This window comes from Mus caroli, chromosome 12 (genome assembly GCF_900094665.2).
Source record: "Mus caroli chromosome 12, CAROLI_EIJ_v1.1, whole genome shotgun sequence".
Classification (NCBI taxonomy): domain Eukaryota; kingdom Metazoa; phylum Chordata; class Mammalia; order Rodentia; family Muridae; genus Mus; species Mus caroli.
The window spans coordinates 13,134,098-13,155,694 of NC_034581.1; the positions used below are offsets into that span (position 1 = coordinate 13,134,098).

The 21,597-nt window shown below is 45.9% G+C and overlaps 1 protein-coding gene across 2 annotated transcripts in view; it reads right to left on the reverse strand.

Moving 5' to 3' along the window:
• Greb1 (growth regulating estrogen receptor binding 1) overlaps positions 1-21,597 on the reverse strand; it is a 100,623-nt gene that overhangs the window by 63,519 nt on the left and 15,507 nt on the right. The window contains exons 3-4 of one of the 2 annotated variants that reach the window (XM_021179263.2): positions 5,094-5,429; positions 346-465 (exon numbers count right to left, since the gene is read on the reverse strand). In XM_021179263.2, the coding sequence (XP_021034922.1) occupies positions 346-465; positions 5,094-5,250 (277 nt within the window). In that variant the 5' untranslated portion in view covers positions 5,251-5,429. Of the gene's footprint in view, positions 1-345; positions 466-5,093; positions 5,430-21,597 lie in introns of those variants that run through there. The other variant, XM_021179264.1, reaches the window with a different exon arrangement.

The window sequence follows — 21,597 nt, forward strand, 5'->3', positions numbered from 1 at the left end:
TGATACTGCTGCCTGCCCAAATTCAAGATAATGCAAATATGTTAGCTTCGCAGCCAAGAACTGACAAGACACAAAGGTCATTCCTACCTCATTTCAAATCATTTACCCTGCAAGGTCCACTTGAATAAGGAAAGTATGTTCTGACTTCCAAATAACAGACACAAAACAATGACTACTGGACCCCATGCCATTCCTACAGCTGAGGCTGTCTACAGTGGCCGAGCCGCTGGGGCTGACTCTCAGCCTCCTGTAGCCTATATAGGAACATGAGCCCAGCTCATATCTCTGGGGACAAGGAGGGCTATGACCCAGCTGCAGATCCTGAGCAGGGGTGCAGTGTCTTACCATCCGTGGTGCAGCAGCCTTCAGGAGGAGGGGGCAGCTGGTAGGCATTTGGGGGACTGCTGGGTTCTAACCCTCCTTCTCCATCTTCTTCTTCTTCCTCATTGTCTGCTCGGCTGCCACCTAGATGTGGGAGACAGCAGGGATGGTTTGTAAGGAAGCTGCTGTGGGGCTTTAAAAGCCTGCTCTGGGGCCTTTTCCCTGTACCTTCAGCTACAAGCTCAATAAAGACCCAGGGCCTGGGGAACTGGTTGTGCAGGGGAAAGGAGGCTTGCACTGCTCTAAGAAGCACTCAGTAAACCCTTGCTGCTCTGTAACTCATTGGTCCTTAGGAAGTTGGGCATCCTGATCTTCTGTACCAGGAGGAAAAGCCAAGGCTGTCTCAGGGTGGATGACTCCCCAAGGTGCACACAAACTCAAGCTCACGTTCACTTCTCCTCTAGCCACCACAGCTGCACATGTCTGCCCGGGTATGAGGGAGTTGCTATGGATACGGAAGCTTGCTAAAGACTGACCTCATAGCCTCAACACCACATAGTAGGCATTCTGAAGGCATTCATATGTGACATTCATCACAGTGTAACATGCAACCTGTATCACAAATAAGGAACCTAGGACTGAGAGAGAGCCACTGAGCCACAGCTGGTCAAGGACCTGTGGCTGCGCCTGTGTCCCTAGTGTTCTTGAAAACCTAAGTAGCATGAACTGCCTCAACGTTGCATAAGGGGGCTGCTGAGCTATCCACTAGAGTTCATCCAAAAAAATGCATATATTCATTGCTGGAAATGCAAACCTACACACAGGGGAAGGCGGATTCTGTAACATTCTAGAATAGGGCCAAACATGCTGTTGTTTCAAGAAAGGAGGAACAGCAAATGTGAAACTGGTGGGGAGAGTCCTGGCCTTGAACACCATTTCTCAGTGTGATGAGCTTAGTGCAGCCCCCCTGACTCCTGTCTTCCCTTACTGATCCAGCACCTAGCAAGATTCTCAGTGCAAGGGTCACATTGAGGAAAGAGCAGCTCACTGTTCCGAGCGAGGATCAGCCTTTCCCACAGTTGGGGAAAGCTGGAGGTTCACAAAAATGAACTTTTCCAAGGCTGCTGACATTTAGTCCTTCCAGTGTCTTTTTCCCTAGTGTCTTAGGTAAAAATACTTCTCAGTATATCTTTACATTTCAATTACCAAACAGCACATAGATTAACTTGTGGGAAGGGTCCTTACAAGCACCCTTAAATTTGGCTCTCTCCTCTCTTTTTTGTTACCCGGTCTCTTACTGCTGGCTTGTTTTTATGTCTCCTACTGTTCTCATACTTGGCTCTAATATCCTCCCTCCCTCCAAAGGTTTTAGGTTAACAACACAATTATGTGTAATGGAAAAGTCTAGACCACAGCTCTGGGAAGCCACAGTTCAGTTCTTAGTTTGTTGTTGCGCTGTGGCCATGGGACACTCAACTTACCTCTTTGTGCAAAGCACATTGGTGAGCCCTAAGGCCATTCTGTGTTGTAATATTCTAGAACAGCAATTCCTAACCTGCCAGTCAGTCACAACTCCCACAGGGGTCGTATATCAGTACAACAGTATAACAGTAGCAAAATCAGTTATGAAGCAGCAACGAAAATAATTTTATGGTTGCAGGTCACCACAACATGAGCAACTGTGTTAAAGGGTCACAGCATTGGGAAGACTGAGAACCACTGTGCTTGAAAAGGTGGCACTTTAGAATAATATCAAGTTTTGTACCTATAACTGTACAAGCTACTGGGGACATAACGTGACGGGGGCCAAGACCTTGAGAAGGAAATAACAGCTCTCTATCCTTCCTGGTTCCCTGGACCTTGTGGGTGCAGAACACACAAAGACCAAGTGGTAGGAAAACTGTGGAAAGATTGCACATGACAAGCAGGCTGGGAGGAGTGAGCCCAGCCGCCTCATCTCCTTGGCATCTTCCTGTGCTTACAGTAGGCACAGGTTAGCCCCTGCACCAGGTCTCAGAGTCCCACCAGACTCCAGGCACCAGCATCCAGCATGACAGCAGATGGCACAGGTCCCATGGGGCTCTGATCTAGCTCTGCACAGACCCAGCATGACCCAGACTCCAGTATTGGAGTGGAAAGTCATGCAAGATCCCCAAGAACCAAACGCGAACACCCCCAAAGTCAGAGGCGTGGATCAGCCACAGAGAAGGGGATGGGCATTATTCTGCTAAGCTTGATGAACAGACATTCCAACACACTTAGACAGAAACAAGAGACGAGGGTCTTAAGCCTCAGAGAGCCAAAGGGCTCAAACTGTAGGCAGGGTTAAAGGTCAAAGGTCTGCGGCAGACTTTCCGGACTTTGATGGGCTTTTCAGGCAGCACAGGCCTGGAGCAGACTAAACAGACATGTTTACAGAGGTCTCCTGGCAGGGTTAGAGCCTTAAAGTGGTCTTAGACAAAACCATCAGGGCTTAGAGCAGTAATAATAAAACACAAATCCAAGGACCCCATAGAGCCCTGACCACAGGCACATAAGGCCGTTTACTATGGTGTTTCTGCTCTGTCTCTTCTCCTGTCATGAGATGCTCCTCATTCTGAGCAGGTGGGATTATAGAAATTGACCTGCATTCCATTCAAATAGTAAATTTGTAATGCCTAGAACCGATGCAGTTATTTGTCTTGTTGGGCTTTCTCTTGAAAAGTCAGCATTGTGTAAAAGGATATTCCCCTAAAGGGGGTAGTAGAATTAGTAAGAGCCCTAATTCAAAGAACAAAGCTATAATAAGGCCCCTGCTAAATTACCCCCACAAATACATAAAATGTTACCAGATCCCCGGGTGTTTAGTGTCCCGGCACCTTGGTCATAAGCATCATCAACAACAGTATTGTCTGAGGAAGGCTAGCCATCAGATAAGAGACCCTGACAAGAGACAGACAGACAAAACAAGATGGGGCCCCCCAAAAATGCCTGTCTGCTCCAAAGTTTATGATGCAGAAGATATGGCCCAAGCTTAGTATTTGGTTTATGGTGGCATTTAACAAACCCAAAGGTCGCCATCTTCCACCAAATTTTCAGGCTGACTTTTGCAACTGGATAAACAAGATCCCAGGGGATGGTTCCAGGCTATTCACTGCGGAGAAAGGAAAAGCGCAGAGGGGCTGGGTCAAGTCATCACCCACACTCAAAGGCTCAGCAATCCCACTGACATCTGGCAAGGAGCTTGGGACACTCAGCACCCGAGAAATCAAATGCATAAGCCTCAACACTGTCCCTGGGGGCTGGGATGAAGCTCAGAGGCAGAGCATTAACAAGCAAGTAGGAACTCCTGGGTTCTAGCAGAGTCAGGGTGGGGGCTGGGAAGTGTCCCTAGAAAATGCCACACTCTGAACAAAGAAGAGATCCTAATAGAGGGGGCCAGTCGGCCACCTAGGGAGATCTTCAGCTTCAAGAGAAGGTAACTGGGAGCCCCCACAGGCTTTCTGTTGCTCTCTGTTCCCCTGTGAGCAGCCAGCTAGCAATTCTGCGACCCCTCAGAATCCCCAAGTCACTTTTGGCCTCAGCAATAGCAGGTGAACAGACGGACTGTAGATTTTAGGGCACTGTGGGAGTATTCTAAATTATCACCAGCATGATTGCTGCTTTCAGTTTGACACCAGCAAGACTTGTCAACCCCGTAAGTAGTTAAGGAGGTCCCTGGAAATTGTAGTTCACAGAAACCTTTCACTTGATCAAAAATGGGATCAATTAAATAATATCCAAGGACTTCTCTATGCCCTGTGAGGTCAGACACTTCCTATGCCAGAAAACGTGAGGACTCTCTTAATGACCATTAGAGAATTCCACGTTGTCCTGACAGCACGGGTCACAGCTACATCCTCTTAGACTTAGACCCAGGTTGGGGTCTTAGGTCTTTAACTGTGCCATTTGCACGGAGGTTCCGTTTGCCCTCTCAGAATAATAAGAGATTTCAGGCATCCATGGGTCTGCTCAGCACAGAGTTTCTTCAAGACAGGCAAGCCACACACAGTACCCTAAAGTCCAACATAGTACAAACTTGACAGACATTTTTCTTACTTTTTTAATGATTTTTTTTCCACTTTAAAACCATGACCTTTTCTACTTCAAAAACTATTTACATTTCTGTGTAATTTCAAGCAAAGAGCATAAACTTACATATAAATAAATAATTCTAGACTAGTCGCTGTTTCATCCTGTGGATTGCTTCAGGCTTACTTACATGACATGAAAACACACAGTTTACCTTCCAGATAAGGGGAATTCTCAAGTCCTCCACATACTTACAGATCATTTATTAACTTAAGTCTTGGTACATGTAAAATTCAAAAAGGTTTACTGTTAATTTCTTTTAAGCTTTTGTGAGGCTCTTACACCTGTTACCAACAGAGACATAACCTCTAAATGATTTTTACAAAGATAAGAACATGAATCGCAGGAGGAAAAGAAAGGAAATACAGAGCTGAGGGCCAGACATATTAAAATCCCTTACCAACAAACCATCTCATCAGATATAAATAATGCTTTCAGGGGAGCCCAGCATACAGTGTTCTTCCTGTCTTTTATGAGTCCAAAATTTTTCTTCTTTGTATTTTTTGGCCTGAAACTTACCTTTAAACAAATAAAAAAATCTGTGTGCAACTTTCATTCTTTTTCACTAAGACTCTAGATCTTCTGAATAGGGCTGTCATTAACGGTAGCCGCACGTAATAAAAACTGCACACACACCAACATAAGAAATGTGTGATTCTTACCTTCTAACGATGACAGCTGCTGCTCAGCCTCCAGATACAGCTGCGAGAAGATGGGCCGGGGCACCAGGGTGTTGGAGCGTAAGGAAGCCTCGATGGAGTTGTGGAGGACCTCTTCAAACCGTGTGCTCTTTAGCTGGCCAGCATAGGAATTGCCCATCTCCGGAGCACAAAGAAGACAGAGTCTTCTGGTTAAAATGACATTTCAGTTCTGCCTAGAAGGGCTGACTCCTCACAAAGCCCAACAAAGAGGCAAGCAGCAGCAGCAGCAGCAGCAAGAGGGGACGGGTTGCAGTCTCTGCTCAGCCCCAGACAGGAGAGGGCGGCTCTCCGCAGCTCCTGCCAGGCAATTACAGGAAGTTATATAAGTAACAACCCCCACTGAGTCCACACTCACAGAGCCCACTGCCTCAGCGTATCCCACAAAGAAGAGGTTAGGCTTTCCTGATTTCCCCAGAGATAGGATCCTGCCTCCAAGGGTCCCCAGGCAAATGAGATTAACTTTTGCCAGAAATGACTACTCATATCCGTGACAATGTGAGAGCATGAGCCCAGGTTTTAGGATTACAGGAGACATGCATGTGTGCGCACACACACACACACACACACATACACACACACACCTAAAGGCAGAATCAGCAGACTCTATCTCTGCTGTTTCTGGTAAAAGGCTGGCTATTAAAATTCTCCCTTTAAAGTCCAAAGGGTTTTCAACCTGTGGGTCACAACCCCTATAGGGTCCAAACCCTATAGGTTGCCTAAGACCATCAGAAAAATAAAATGCACATTTACATTACAATTCATAAGAGTAGCAAAATTACAGTTACAAAATAGCACTGGAATTAATTTTATGGTTGTGGATCATCACAATATGAGGAGCTGTATTAAAGGGTCACGGCACTGGGAAGGTTGAGAACCACTGATACGACTGTATGTTAGCTTATTGAACGTCTCTATCATAAGGAGTAATGCAGAACAATCCCAGAACCTCTGAAAAGAAGAGGAAACCACTGATACCTCCAGGCCCCCGAGACAATCGGCCTTGCTTTATCTGTGGTAACTTCAAACTAACTCACACACCAAAGTAGACAACTCATTGGTTTGTACTGTACTCTCCATTTTGTGCAACTGTGACATGACCAGTCTGGATGTCCATCATCCCCAGAAAGAATCGTCAGAGCTGTCACCCCCCACCCCTGCAACAAGCTTGCTCTCTTGTCACTGCAGATCTTCCTTGGTCTGTCTACTGCACGTATGGAAGCATTGGCCAGGAAGCCTTCTGCCAACGGCTTCTTCCACTTAGCACAGAGGCTCCAAGATACAAATGCATCATGGTAAGCAGGTGGCAAAGGAGGGGCCCACCTTTAATCCCAGTGCTTAGGAAGCAGAGGCAGGAGGATCTCTGTGAATTTGAGACCAGCTTGGTCTACAAGGCACATTCCACAAAAAAGCCCTGTCTCAAAAAACAAAAAACAAAAACAAACAAACAAACCCAAATGCATGGTAGTATATGAATCAGCAGTGTGCTGCCACAGGGATTTGTTTGTTTGTTTGTTTGTTTGTTTGTTTTGTTTGCAGGCCTGAGGATGAAACCCACAGCAGCTCTCATCAGCTAAGGGAGAGCGCATCCACTGAGCATGTGAACCAGCCCTGCCACTGTGCTGTTTTTGCAACCTTAACTCTCTTCAGAACTTTGGCTGGGAAGGGATGGGGTATCCACAGAGTGATAATCATATATAATTACTTCACTTGATATACACTTGTCTCTCACTCCCCTTACACATGCTTTTAAAATCACTTTAATGGCTCATAATATCTTACGGAGAGAAAACTCAGGCACTTGCCCAAGCACTTCTCTGATTTGTACTTATGGTTCAATGTCTGCTTTTGATCCAAGAGCAAGCACTCAGTGTCCTATACCCTCCTGATGGCTTCCAGTCTTTGGCTCTGACATTAATGTTAGCATTGGGTTTATATTTCTTCCTTCCTGCTTCCTTCTAGTCTCATCTGTTGAATTCCTTCCAATTCCTAGAAAATAACTGCTTGTTCATGACTTCAGCAATAGGGACATGTAAGGCCACACTGTCCTCTGACCACTTCCTTGCTATGGCATGTAGTTAACCATAGAACCAGCTAATTAATCTCTTCTCTCTCTCTCTCTCCCCCCCATCCCTCCCTCCCTCCCTCTCTTTCTACACACATACACGTACACACACACATGCACACGCACATCTGCACACACATTTATATAGGGTCTCAAGTAGCCCAGTCTCCCCTCAAGCTCGCTACACAGCCAAGGACAACCTTGAACTCTTGATCCCCCTGCCTCCACTTCCTGACTGCTGGGACGGCAAGTGTGCACCACCATGCTAGCTTTTCATTTCTTTCTGGGCAGCTCTTGTCTTCCGTTTTGGTTCCCTCCATACAATGCTTATCAAGGAGAGCTTAATTTCTAAATAATCAAAATAGGGGGAGTCTTAGACTGCTAACTAAATTATAACTAAGGCTAGTCTTGTGATGCTCTACTTCTTTTAATTTCTTAAAGGTCTCTTTCTGACTGACGCCTGAGGGAGTTTACAAGAATACTGCATACAGAAGAGAATACACAAACCCCATGCGTGTGTGAGGGCTAAGGGAAGCAGTCCAAATTATCCCTTTCTTGTATGCTCTGGCATGCTTCTCTAGTATAGTGCTAAACTTTAAAATAACCTAAGATACACAGAGTAACACCAGATGTCAAGAGCAGCAGCCCAGACAGGAGTTCCCAGTTTCCGTCTATAACACACTAATATATAATACACACATTAGTTGGGAGCTCAGCTTCACCACCCAGCAAAATCTGGCCCATCACATTTTGTCTTAAGATATGTACTGTAAATTCTCCTGCTCCTTGCTCCATATCACTGTGGGACTGAAGATGCTGTACTTCCTACCATAAGGGGAAATAAATGGTGTGGTCTGTGGATTTCCCGCCTCTATCACAGGGGGCAAAGCCCTCCTCTTCCAGCTGAGTCAAGGGACCCTCTTTATTAACCTCTTCCTGCCTGTGGCAATAATTACTGCCCACAGGCCCTCCACCAGCTCTAATCCAGCCAGGGAAATGACCTAAAAATAGTTCAGGAATTCACCCCAACAAAGAAAAAGCGCCCCAGAGTGGAGAGGTCAGCAGGAGACACTCTGGAAGATGATTGGAAGGGGTCCTGGCCTCCTGTCCACAGGCTGCTTTGGTTTGCTGCTGTCTTGGTTTATCTGTCTCATACTCAAGATATTCATAAAGAAGTTGGCCATCCTTGAGGAGGGGGTCTGGGGGGTGTATGGTTCTCAATTCAGAGTCAGGAACACATTGGGGGAGGGGCTTTGTGTAGTTCTCAATTCCAGGTGGTCTACTAAGCTGCCACCATTGATAACATTGCAAACCTTCCTGCTTACATATAGCATCGTTGTCTGAACACACAGGAAGAGTTTTCTGTTAATACAAGAACACACAGAGCCTTGCAAACTGCACCCACCCAGAACCCTGCCTGTTTGCCTGGTGCTAAGAGAGAGTGTATCCACTGAGCACCCAGAGCCCAGGGAACTCTGCAGCCCATGCCAAGTGATTCTTAAGGCAAAGAGAGCAGTTAAAGGAAGCAGAGAACAGCCGTCCTTGGTGAGGGTGCGGGAGGGGGGACAGGCTTCCTCTCTACTTCCCAGGAGTGGTGGCCTGGGAACAGGTATTTTGTACCCTTAAAATTAACATTCTGCATTTTACTGACTGTAAATTAATACTGGAGGTGCAGGGGCTAAGGGAGCCCTTGTTGAAAGAATTGAAATGGGAGGGGGAAGGAGGAAAAGGGTGCCCTTGGCAAAGAGTAACAGCTAAGTTCTCACACTCAGGAAATGGCAACTTAGGGAAGGGAGAGACAAGGTGGATATAAACAAGATATGTTGTATATATGTTTGCAACTGTCAAAGGGCATATTAGAATTTTCTTTCTAAAATAAAACTTGGCCCTGTTCTAAACAATTAACATAGAAGGAATGTTTTTCTAAGTGGAAGAGCAGACATGATCGCTAATTTTAAGACAGGCATGCATAAATCAAAGTTTCCTACTCTTTGTGCATTGCAATGTTTACTACTTGAACTATGTAACCTTCAAGGTATTTAGCAGAGACATGGGACACTGAAGAGTCAGGAAACATTATCTGTCCACAGCATGGAATTCTGACTAGCATGCATAGCAAACTAATTTAGAACATCTAGATTCACGGCTCAAAAATAATGGATCTATCTGATCAATGATGTATAAATAAAGCTGACCAGCTGCTTTTGCTACACAACAAACATAAAATACAAAAATGTTCTCAGAGAGCCATCAAGATAGCTCAGTGGGTAAAAGAGATTGCCACCAAACCTTAAGGGCTTGAGTTCGATTCTCAAGACCCACATGATGGAAAGAAAGAACCAACTCTCTCAAGGTGTTCTGTGACATCTGTAAACATATGTACACGTGAAAGAACACACTAAAGTAAATGTCTTTTGAAAAAGGATTTAATTTTCCCAAGCAAGGCTGTAAATTCCTCTGTTTTTTTAAAGGTCTGATAGGGTCTAGGACTAAATGGTCCTTTCCTTAAGTCACATTCCTCAGTGATACATACAGTCACTGGCACACTCACTCAAGCAAATAACCCATACCCTCGCTTAGGCAGGAAACACTGATTAAATGCAGTGCGCACACACACACACACACACACACGACATGAAAGTAGGAGGGGGACTTGGGAAGAAGAAACAATTAGTGGAAGGAGAAGGTAAGAGAAGATAATGGGGGTATTTGATCAAAGAACATTATATGTGTATGTGTGTATATAATGAAGTTTTTTATATATTTATATGTATATATATGTATATGATTATAAAAAATATATCTTAATTTTGGACCAAGTGTAGGTGGCTTATGCTTAAGCACTTTGGAGATAGAGGCAGGTAGATCACTGAGAGTGATGTAGATATAGATAGGCATATAAATAGTTATCTATAACTCTATTTCTAGGAGATCTAATATGTTCTTCTTGCCTCTTCAGATACCAGGTACATATGTGGTGTACAAATACACAGGCAAAACACTCACACACATAAAATGAATTTTAAAAAAGAAAAAGAGAATTTTATCTTACAACCCAAAGCAAACACTGAAGTTTTAATATCTACAAACGATAGCAAGAGAGAAAATATACGACACTCTGTATCTGCAGGCGTCTCTGACATCACAGCAGTAAGGACACCCTGGTAGATAAGACTGGAGAAGCAGCATTAGGGAGGTTACGAAATGTCACGGCCCTTTTTGTTTTCCCCACTGGACCACAACCAAGCAGTGGGCACTTTCCACACACCACGGTCATATTCTGCCTTATAGACAGGTCATGGCCAGGACATCTCACCTGACAGCCAAGGAAGGGTTGAGCTGGCCTGAGATCTAGTCAGAACCCTTCACTTCACTGTGAGAACCAAAGGCCCAGACACAAGAGCCTAGTGTAAAATCCAACACTCGCACTTAGAAACTGCTCAATAGAGTGGCCCACACGGCTCAGCAGCCTGATAACCTGAGTTTGATCCTTACAACCCACATGGTGGACATAGAGTTGTCCCATAAATTGTCCTCTGACTTCTACATGAATACTATGATACATGTGTGTATACATGTGCATACACACACACACACACACACACACACACACACACACACAGAGTAAATAAATGCAACTTGCAATTTCTAAACAGTGTGTCATGAATGGAAGTTAATGCCAGCAAAAGGCTTACTCGAGCTGGGTTCCTTCCCTGCCTGACCTCTGAGCACACAGCAATGTTAGTCTCCTGCAGTCATACATGCCCCTCAAGTCCCTTTGTGCCCCGACACTGCACACCTGCCAAAGCTGAGAGCGGTTCCTCCCAGTACTCTTGACCTTCAGAATCTGAAGCCTTTCCCAGTCAGAAACTCCAACAGGCAGACTGGGAGCCACATTAGAACACAGTTCTTCTCATCAATTCCCAGAAGCTGGGACAAAGCGAAGAACTTTCCTCAAAGGCTCAGCTCAAAAGTGAGGGCTTAGACAGGCAGGGATCAGTCATGAAAAAGTGTGAAAGAGTTAGTATCTAGAAGTGTCGGACATAGTATGGGTAGCATGGTTAATTACTCATGTCTAGCTAAATCAGAACATTCTCTCATTTAAAGGATTAGACTTTTAGGTCAAATGTGGTAAATGGCAACCAGTACAGCAGTCCATATGTGGCATAAGGGAGAAAAAAAGTGTGGGGCATCACAAAGGCTACTGGGAAATTCTTTACCCTCAAAGCTCAAAGCAAAAGAGACAGTCAAAGGACAAAGAATAAAACTGCAGAGAAAGTAAAATCCCCCACACTTAGGACTCTCACTGGAACATTGTACTCACGAAACAAAAACAGAACATTGTAAAACAAGAGCATGCAGAAAACAAACCTGAACTCCTCTACGCCGCCTGAATATTGGAAATTTAAGCTTTAGTGGGAGAACCTAAGAGCAAAGCTGAAGTTAAAGAATGGAAGGATAGAAAAGATAAAAACATCTGAATTATTTAATTATACTCAGACCATTATAATATTAAGCTAACTTTCTTTAGCAGTTGTCAATGTCCTGTCATATTAGTTTCAAGATAAGAAGAAGAAGGAGAAGAACTAAACCTGGTCACAATAACTCTAAAACATCCATAAAGTCACTGAGAATATTCACATATTTATTTAATCAACTTCCTCCCCACTTCAAGAAAGATGGCAAAGATCTTGACTGAGAAAGGTCCTGGCAGGCACCAATACCAAAGGAAAGGGTTTTCATGGTTTCTTTTCTTTCCCTTTTTCTTTCTTTCTTTTTTTTTTTTTCTTTTGAGGGGGAATGGTTCGAGACAGGGTTTCTCTGTGTAGCCCTGGCCATCCTGGAACTCACTCTGTAGACCAGGCTTATCTCTAACTCACAGAGATCCTCCTGCCTCTACCTCCCAAGTATTGTGCTTAAAGGCATGAGCCACCACTGCCTGGCCTCATGTTTTGTTTTAATATCTTTATCCTGTTGACATGCTAGAAGATACTCTTTAAGGTTAGAGGAGAAAGAAAGAAAACTTTAAGACTACTTCATGAGCTTCCTGGAAGTTCCAGGAAGAGGAACATGGGCATAATAATGTACACAAGAAAAAAGAACTTACCAGAACTGAAGGACAGGAGAGTCTAGATCAAAGGACCCTATGAGGACCCAGTACAATAAAAGAAGAAGAAGAAGAAAAAAAAAAGATATGGACTGCAGTGTATGGCCACAAGATATTAGTTTGCCAATGAGGAAAAGAGAAGAAAAAAAATCAAATTTTAGATTTGAAATGACCACAATGGCTCTGATTTCCCAAGAGGAACAGCAGACATTTGAAATAATAACATAATGTCTTGGAATTCCAAGAGAAACCTTTCTTCCCAGAACTTCATACCCAATCAAGACCATGATCCAAAGAAATGAGAATACGTTTGCACAAAGTCAAGGTCTCGAGAAGCTACTAGGAAATGGAGGCCACTAGCAAAGGGTTAGGGGTAGGGGTAGGGGTAGTGAACCCAACACATGAGACAGTAAAGGGGCTCACAGGTGCCAGTGACAACATGTGTGAAGTCACGGTAGCAGGGGACATGGGAGCTCCAGGAAGGATGACCCAAAGTGACTGAATTGTGTGGTGTTTTGAGCTCTATGGAAATATGGGGATGGGGTTTTGGTAGATCCATTAGAATTTGAACCCTAGCAAAGAACCAGTCAGTACCTGCAGGGGAAAGAGATGTACAAAATGAGTGTTAGTTTTCACAGACTGTGAGTCCACAAGGCAGACTGACTCGCCTGGTTTCAAAGATGAGGGAAGGAAGGAAGTGCGTGCCTGTCTTGTACACGAGTGAGCCTAGGCATGCATGCTTATCATTGAATGTTGAGTGTGTTCAGATGCACACACACATGTCGATGCATATGTATTTGATAGGGTGGTTGGATATGTGTGTGTGTGTTCAAGGGCATGTGTGAAGAAACATATATAATTGCTACGGAATACTTAAGAAAGCTAAACTCTCATATTTTACAGAAAGAATGAAAAGATGGTCTAGAAACAAATGAAACACTGCAGCACAAGGCATTATTTGAAATAATAATAACTCGGAGCTGAGACTGAAGGAAGGACCATCCAGAGACTGCCCCACCCAGAGATCCACCCCATAAACAGCCACCAAACCCAGACACTATTGCATATGCCAACAAGATTTTGTTGACAGGACCCTGGTATAGCTGTCTCCTGTGAGACTATGCCACTGTCTGGCAAACACAGAAGTGGATGCTCACAGTCATCTATAGGATGGAACACAAGGCCCCTAATGAAGGAGCTAGAGAAAGTACCCAAGGAGCTGAAGAGGTCTGCAACCCTATAGTAGGAACAACAATATGAACTAACCAGTATCCCCAGAGCTCGTGTCTCTACCTGCATATGTAGCAGAAGATGGCCTAGTCAGCCATCAATGGAAGGAGAGGCCCTTGGTCTTGCAAAGATTATATGTCGCACCATAGGGGAATGCCAGGGCCAGGAAGCAGGAGTGGGTGGGTTGGGGAACAGGGGGAGGAGGGAGGATATAGGGGATTTTTGGAGAGAAAACTAGGAAAGGGGATAACATTTGAAATGTAAATGAATAAAATATCTAATAAAAATATTATAAAAAAAAAAAGAAAAGAAAATGGTAAATCTCTCCTGAAGAAAGGAAACGGTTGCCCTTGGGCCAGCAAGTTGGTTCAGCAATTAAGTCTTTGCTGCCAAGCCCAATGATCTTAGTTTGGTCTCTGGAATCCAACATGGTGGAAGGAGAGAATATACTCCCACAATCTATTCTTGGACCTACACATACACAAATACACACACACACACACACACACACACACACACTGCACATATCTCCTCTGAGAAACGTATCTCTGACTAGCTGAAACAGCAAACAGAAGCATCTCAGGCACACTTGTGTTCCCAGCTAAACCTATGCATAACCATCCCTGCCAGTACCTTTTCTAGTAGTGACATGGCATTGCCCAGTTTCATGGTAGACTATGACAACTTCTAGCAACGCAAACCTCAACCTGTGGGCTGTATGCAGCCATGGATAGCTATGAATGTGACCTAGCACAAAGCTGTAGACTTACTTTAAACATTATGAGAGACTTTTGTCAGCTTTTCTGTAACTCAATTCTTTGGCTCTTCAGCACAAACTGTGAGGATGAGAGCATCATGTCAAATGACAATGACAAAAGGTAGGATACACCTGATAGGATGCTGGCCTAAAGAACCTAAGCATGCACACACTTCAAAGCTCGGTGTCCTCTGGATGGGTTACATCTTTGTCACACTGAGAGTCAAGAAAATCCTGCAAGTATTCAGAGAATGAGGCTCTACCTGTCCTGCTGGGACCTCCAGACAGAGCCCACATAGTCCCCATTGCAGAGCCTGTCCATCACAGCAACAAACCCCAAAGAACACACAGAAACACAAGCCTTCAGTTTCGCCAGTTTATCGACTCACTTCCATCACTTTTCAGTACGTATTTTTTTAATTTTTAGATATGCAATGCATGCTTGTGTGTACCTGAGTAGGGGCTAGCAGTCCTGTTGAGTGTTTTCCTCTGTCAGTCTCCACTTGCTCAACAGGCTGTCTGGCTACATGAATCCTCTTGGCTCTGCCTCCCCAGTGCTTGGATTGCGACAATGCCGTAAGACCCAGCTTTTTCAGTGGGTCTCTGGGATCCAAACCCAGGCCCTCACACTTGCACAGCCAGCACTTTATCAGCTGAGCCATCTCCCCCCAACCATAATTTATGTTTTATAGTATCAATAATAGTTAATGGCACTCTAGTCCGTGTGTTGAATTTATAAATCAGTAGATATGCAATAGATATACATATGAATATATACCTACATTTGTTCTTGTTAGGTCCCATGATGCTAAGCTGCTGAAGACCTTAGACACTAACTATTCAGAAAAGGCAGGAGTGAGGGGAGGTGACAGAGAGATCTGGAGGATGGTAACGTTCAGATGCAATCACATCAGATGAGCACAGCTGGGTTGTAACTTAGGTCCTCAGGATGTCCCTAGGACAATCTAAGAAGTCTTCTGGCTGGCTTTTCTCCCCCTAGGAGTACCTGAAGGCCTTACTGCTCTTTACTCCGAACACAGTTGAGGCCTTTGCCTGAGCATCAGGGAACAAGGTATGCGTTCCTCCCTCCAGAGCACACATGGTGCTGCTCAGCCACCATTTCTGTATGGCCCTCCTTCAGCTAAGTCTTCATCCAAAAGTCACCCCCCCCCCCCCCCCCCCATTGAGCAGCCTGCATCTCCACACAGGCCTGGATCTATTCTCCAAAAGTCACAGAGACCACCTATGGCTACCAGCTCCCCTGAAGAACAGCGGCAGACTCCAGCAAAGAAGTTTATGCAAACTCTTCCTGGCCACTGACTTCTGTCCCCATCTCCCTCGGCGCCTGGAATCGTTTCCTATGGAGAAAGGTTCTCTCTCCACCACCCAGGCCACCCCAGGTTTCTAAAGATGGCACAGCTTGCCTCAAGAGTCTCAAAGCCCAAGTTCAGATAGCTGGTGTCCTCAAGATACAGATGCTTCTGGCCTGGCCTGGCCTGGCCTGGCCTGGTCTGACCCACCCCACTCTGCCCTGCTCCTGTGAGAAGCAAAGATCATTCTCCTTCCAGTTTGACACAACAGACCAATGATTCCATGATCTAAGCCTGGTGCATGGTGGAAACATCTCATTTCCACCTTAAGCTATCCTGCCCCAAAACAACCCACAGTTAGGTAGGCCACAAAAGGAGTCGTTGTGAGCATTGATGGTGTGTTACTTTGGTAATGGGTGGGCAGAGGTCACCTCCCAGAGAAAAGGAAAGGAGAGCAGACAGCTCTCTCTCAGGTTAACCAGGTCTCCTGACACAGTTCCAGCCTTCAGAAAGAGCCTTGTGGAGTCACAAAGGTACAGGGAAGCCTGGTGAGACCACATAAAGAAACAGAGTGCGGAGAACATACAGACTTCACCCTGTGTGAGATCACAGAGGGGCTCAGCTGGCTCAGGAAATGGTGAGAAGGCAGCAGTAGTCTTAGCAATGCAGAAAATACTGAGAAGCATCGAGACTGGCGCGTGTGACAGCAGCAAAGCAAGCCTTCCTAGGCCTCCAAGTTCTCACCCAGGCCTGAAATACTCCCTGCATGGGGGCCTCATGGGGCCCAGTCCCATATATCCCCACCACTGTCCAATCTCCCCTTTACCTTGAGAAGAAAGGCCAGGCTCCAAGGCCAGGACCTACGCCTGGCTCCCCACCGGCCTCCCTTCTCGACCTTCCGACCTTCCACATGCCCTGCCTATTCTGAATGCCGCCCAAATTCCCTAGGCCTCCCTGAGTTCTAACTCTTTCTGGAGACACTTCCCCCAGAATCTCTCTCTGCCTGCCTTCTAGAACCATACCTGACAAGAGATAGTTATAGGGCCATAGACCACCCAAAGCCTCCGTATAGACCCCAGACTCTAGCCACCACTAACTCGGACTCCATCTTCCATCTTTGGAACAAATTCCAAGTAGAAGGATCCTCCAGACAACAAAAAAAAGTCGGGGTTTGAGTCCCAGGAGCCCAAAGTCTGTGAATATGTGCATGCACATGTTTGTGTATGCATACATGCCTGCCTGCTAATGTCCACTCCACAGTGTACAGGTGGAAGCCAGAAGACAACCTGCAGGGGTCAGTTATCTCCTTCCACTATGTGGGCCTGGTGGATCAAACTCAGGTTGTAAGCCTCAGCAGCAAGAGCCTCCACCCTCTGAGCCATCTTGCTGGCTTGAGAGCAGAGTTTTGAAGAATAGAACGGAACAAAGCAATTCCCTCTAAGGATGACATGCTCAACCCTCCCAGTCATTCCCAGCAGGCTTGGTGGCTTCAATGTTACAGCAGTAGCAACTCCTGAGTATATGATATGGCAATAAAGGCACTAAACTGCAGAATTGCATCCCATAAAGTCTTTGGCAGCCCTGCCGGCAGGAAACGAGGGTGAGGGGGTGGGGGGGAAGGAGAACGGCATTCGAATGTATATTTCCTGGTCTGTCTTGGAGAACTCATGAACTCCACAGGTGCTATGGAGGAACAGGGGGTATGTGCGGGAAGGGCTGGGAAGGTGACCAAGCTCCAAGCCCTCCTCCCCTGAGCCTGCCCAGCCTGCAAGGAATCCACAGATCTACTGCCGCCCTTTGCAGACATCTGTTCACAGAAGGTCAGGGCGATTCTTAGGAGACCTTCGAGTGCTCTCGAAAAGAAGGACAAAAAGGGCAGCTTTTCATTCTGGCCGCAGCGAGCAGTGAATGGAATCACAAAGCTGAGAAGATGTCACTGGAAAGCCTGCTCTCCAGGGCCAGCAAAGCAGGCTCCAAAAGTGTCTTAAGTCTCCTTAGCCTGCCCTTTGTGATATCGCTGACTGTGGCTTTTGTATCCGTTCTGCCTAAAACAAATCATTTACCTCCTTCTTAGATACCACGGCAAAGAGTCCAAAGACATAATTAAGTGTGCTTCCCTCTGGTTATGGACCCCCCCACACCAGCAGCACCTTACAAGAGGCTAATACTCTCAACTAATCTGCTTATTATCCCAGCCAACACTGCCATAAATAAGTAAGATCCAACACAGACCTCTTCAACCCCAAAGTCAAATCCACCATACCTTCCAGAGAGCTGGTCACTTCAGGCAGCCCCTAAACCAACAAGCTAGGAGCAGGTTGCAAATCCCCATTAAGGGCAGGAAGCACGAAGTGGCTCACCCGCCTCCCTCAGCCGGCACCTTTGATCTGCCTGGGAGAACAGGACACAGGACAGGACAGAGCGGGCTGCTCTCTTCCACCCTGATACATGGCAGGGAGCCCGGGGATGGAGGTTGGTGGGTGTCATCCTGACACCATTAGCTAAGGAGCCCTGACACTGACTGGTATCAGAGCTGGCATCTGCAGCCACGGAGTGCGGCAACCACTTCCCACAGAAAAGAAAGGGAAATTGGCAGTTCAGAGCTCCATCTGCCCCACTCCTACTGGGTCAATGTTTTCAGAACTGAAGCGCTTATGGGTCGCAGCGCTCTCCTGGCAGGTACATAGCAATCCATTGGTCAAATCACAGGCAGTTCAACTGGTCTTTTTTTTTTTTTAAGCAACTGGTCTTTTTTTTTTTTTTTTTAAGTTTCTGTCCTTGGGAGTATGAAACCAAGTATGCTAATGTGGAGAACAAAGGGTGGTGGTCAGAGCTTGGTCGTGCAGGGCGGTGTCCGTGTCAGCACTGGCATGAACCAGAAGCAACCAGTATCCCTCAGAGTCACCACCTCCTAAACACAGGGTGCATCCTGGCACCTGGAACTCCCTTGAGAATCACAAGGGGCATCACTTTTATTTATTTAGTTAGTCTTGTGGCAGGNGCGTCTATAATGCGAGCACACATGAGAGGGCATTCGTGTGGAGGTCTGGGGACAAGCCACACCTGGCTTCTTCATGGGTTCCGGGGATCTGAACTCAGATTGCCAGTCTTACACTATAAATGCTTTCCCCCACTGAGCATCTCCCTGGCCCTAAGGACATTCGTCAGCTCTTTCATTTGCATCATTTTGGTTTTACTGAATGCAAATCTTGGAGCAAACCCCAGCTGGTTTTTAGAGCCCTCTCTGCATTTCTTCTATGAATACAGGGCTCTAAACTGAATCCTAACTGCAAAAGGAAGGAAGGGAAGGGAGAGACAACTCTCCTTGTGGTGGACAACTTTAGCCTTTGTCTGCCTACAATGACTTACTTGGATATATGGTGGGGATTTCAATGCCATTTTCCTTCCTATGTGACAAAATCTAAAAGTTGAATTATTCTCAATATTGCTCAAGTCAACAAAGGCAGCTCCTAGATGTTTCGAAATGCCATTCCCCCAAAGTACCAGGTACCACAGGGTGGAATTAAGATGCCCACACACCTGCATACCCCCACTACCCGCAGCTATACCTAAACAATGATCATAGAAATTGTCAACTGTGGAGCAGCGCCCCCTGGTGGTCCTGCTCGACAAGATTCGAGAGCCCTGAGGCAGCTTTGTGGGGTCTCTGTCCTCATCATTATCCTTCAAAGGAGACCACCACACATAATGCATCTGCAACCTTCTGCCAGAGCACTGTTGGTGCTGCTGAGAAACTTGGAGCTAAGGAAATGCCCAAGAAGGAGGAATATCTCAGGTAACCTACAGCACCCACATACAATGAAAACTGCATGAAGGCACTGCAAATAACCTCTTTTTTTTTTGTTTTTTTGTTTTTTTGTTTGTTTGTTTTTCAAGACAGGGTTTCTCTGTAAAGCCCTGGCTGCCCTGGAACTCACTTTGTAGACCAGGCTGGCCTCAAACTCAGAAATCCACCTGCCTCTGCTTCCCGAGGGCTGGGATTAAAGGTGTGCGCCACCACGCCCGGCTGCAAATAACCTCTTAACTGTAACATTGAGCAAGAGATTTATTTATGGGCTGAGGCTATGTCTCAGGAGTGGAAGGCCTACCTAGAAGCCGTAAGTTCAGTCCCCATACAAGGATACAAAGAAGGAAGGAAGAAAGGCAGGAAGGAGGGAGGGAGGAAAGAAGGAAGGAAAGAGGGGGAAAGAGAGAGGGACAGAGAAAGGGTGAGAGAGGGAGAAAAGGAGAGACAGAGGGAAGAAAATAAAAAAAGATTTAACACTGTTACTGTGAAACTAGATTGATGGCTTAGTGGCTAGGAGCACTGGCTACTCCTGCAGAGGACCCAGGTTCGATTCTCAGTACCAACATAGTAGCGTTCAACTACCTGTAACTCCAGTTCCAGGGCAATCTAATGCTCTCCTCTGGCCTCTGTGATCATCACAGGGAAATGATGCACTGACATACATATAACATAACAATTCTATAGCTATATATTGATCCTTTAAATGATCATATATGTGTTTAGACATATATTACACTATATTCTGATTACTGTAATGTTTCAATTGTAACACAGAGATGATTGAGCAGCAGTTTGTATACCATGCACTCCAGGTCCTGAACTGGTTTGTACCCTTAGTCACTAGGTGTTCCACCTTGAGCAATAAGCATAATGCGCCTCAGTTTCCCAAACCTGAAAACAGAAAGAAAAACCCCTGTTTCTGAGGGGTGCTGTGTGGATTCAGTTACTATGCACAGAGTGCTTGCTCAGCAGGGGTAAAGCCACGACCACCACCAATAAGCTCTCAGCCTGAGGATACGCAAATACCATAAAGGCACAGACAGAAGACCCACTGCAATCGCCTCTACACAAAGGAGTTCAAGTGTTTGTGGGTGTTTCTCATTTTTGCTCTAATCAATTAACATTTTTAAAGATTTATTTATTTATATGAGTACACTGTAGCTGCCTTCAGACACACACCAGAAGAGGGCATCGGAACCCCTTACAGATGGTTGTGAGCCACCATGTGGTTACAGGGAATTGAACTCAGGATCTCTGGAAGAGCGCTCTTAACCTCTGAACCATCTCTCCAGCCCCCCAATTAACTTTTGAAGTAGGTTTACGTTAGCCTACAAAGGAATTTAGCAAAGCAGGGCTTGCTTTTACCTCCCTATCAAGATAGACTTGTGACCTGCATCGGGAGGGGAGGCATGGGAGGTGACAGCAAGGCAGAGAGCCCCCCCCCCTCGCCCTGCCACCACTGTGCAGCAATGTGAGGCTGTGGCGAGAATTGTCCTCCTGATTTAAATCTCAGCCCCTCCCTTCTTCATCTCAAATGCTGTGCTGTCCTGGAAAAGCCCCTTCCACATACACAGAACACTGAGATCATGGGCACAGCCATCACGCCAGCTGCTACCACATCAGCTTTTATTTTTCACTCCCAACCACAAAGACCTTCAAGAGGCACCACAGTCTCTGCTTATTCAACAGAATGCTCCAGAAACTAATGATAACCCCCATCAACAAGTAAACATGCCTTGAGCTTGGCTAAACATGTCCCTGAGCAATTTCCAGACCACTTTAGGACACGAAGCTCCACAGGAACACTCAGGGAGATGCGGCCACCCAGCACCAATCAGATGCTTTCTGGAGATGGAAGCTGCACTCCCCTGCCTTGCTGGGTGCTCACCTCTACTCTGCCATAAAGCCCTTACTCTCTATTCAGAATATGAACTCCTACTCATTCTTCAATACCCAGCTCAAGCACCACTTCCAAGGTATGGTGGACCTGCTTCCAGTATGGAACAGAATCCCCTCCCCCGCCTTCTTCCTTCACAGCCCTACTATTCCTGGTATAAGCTCATGATCTGCTCTCTCAGAACACTCATTCTGTATGCTTGGCTGTCTCCCCTAACATGGAAGGGTCCGCAAGAGAATGTAGGTGTGTCCATCCCATGTCAATCAAAGTGCCTGGGAATAAAAGAGATCTGTG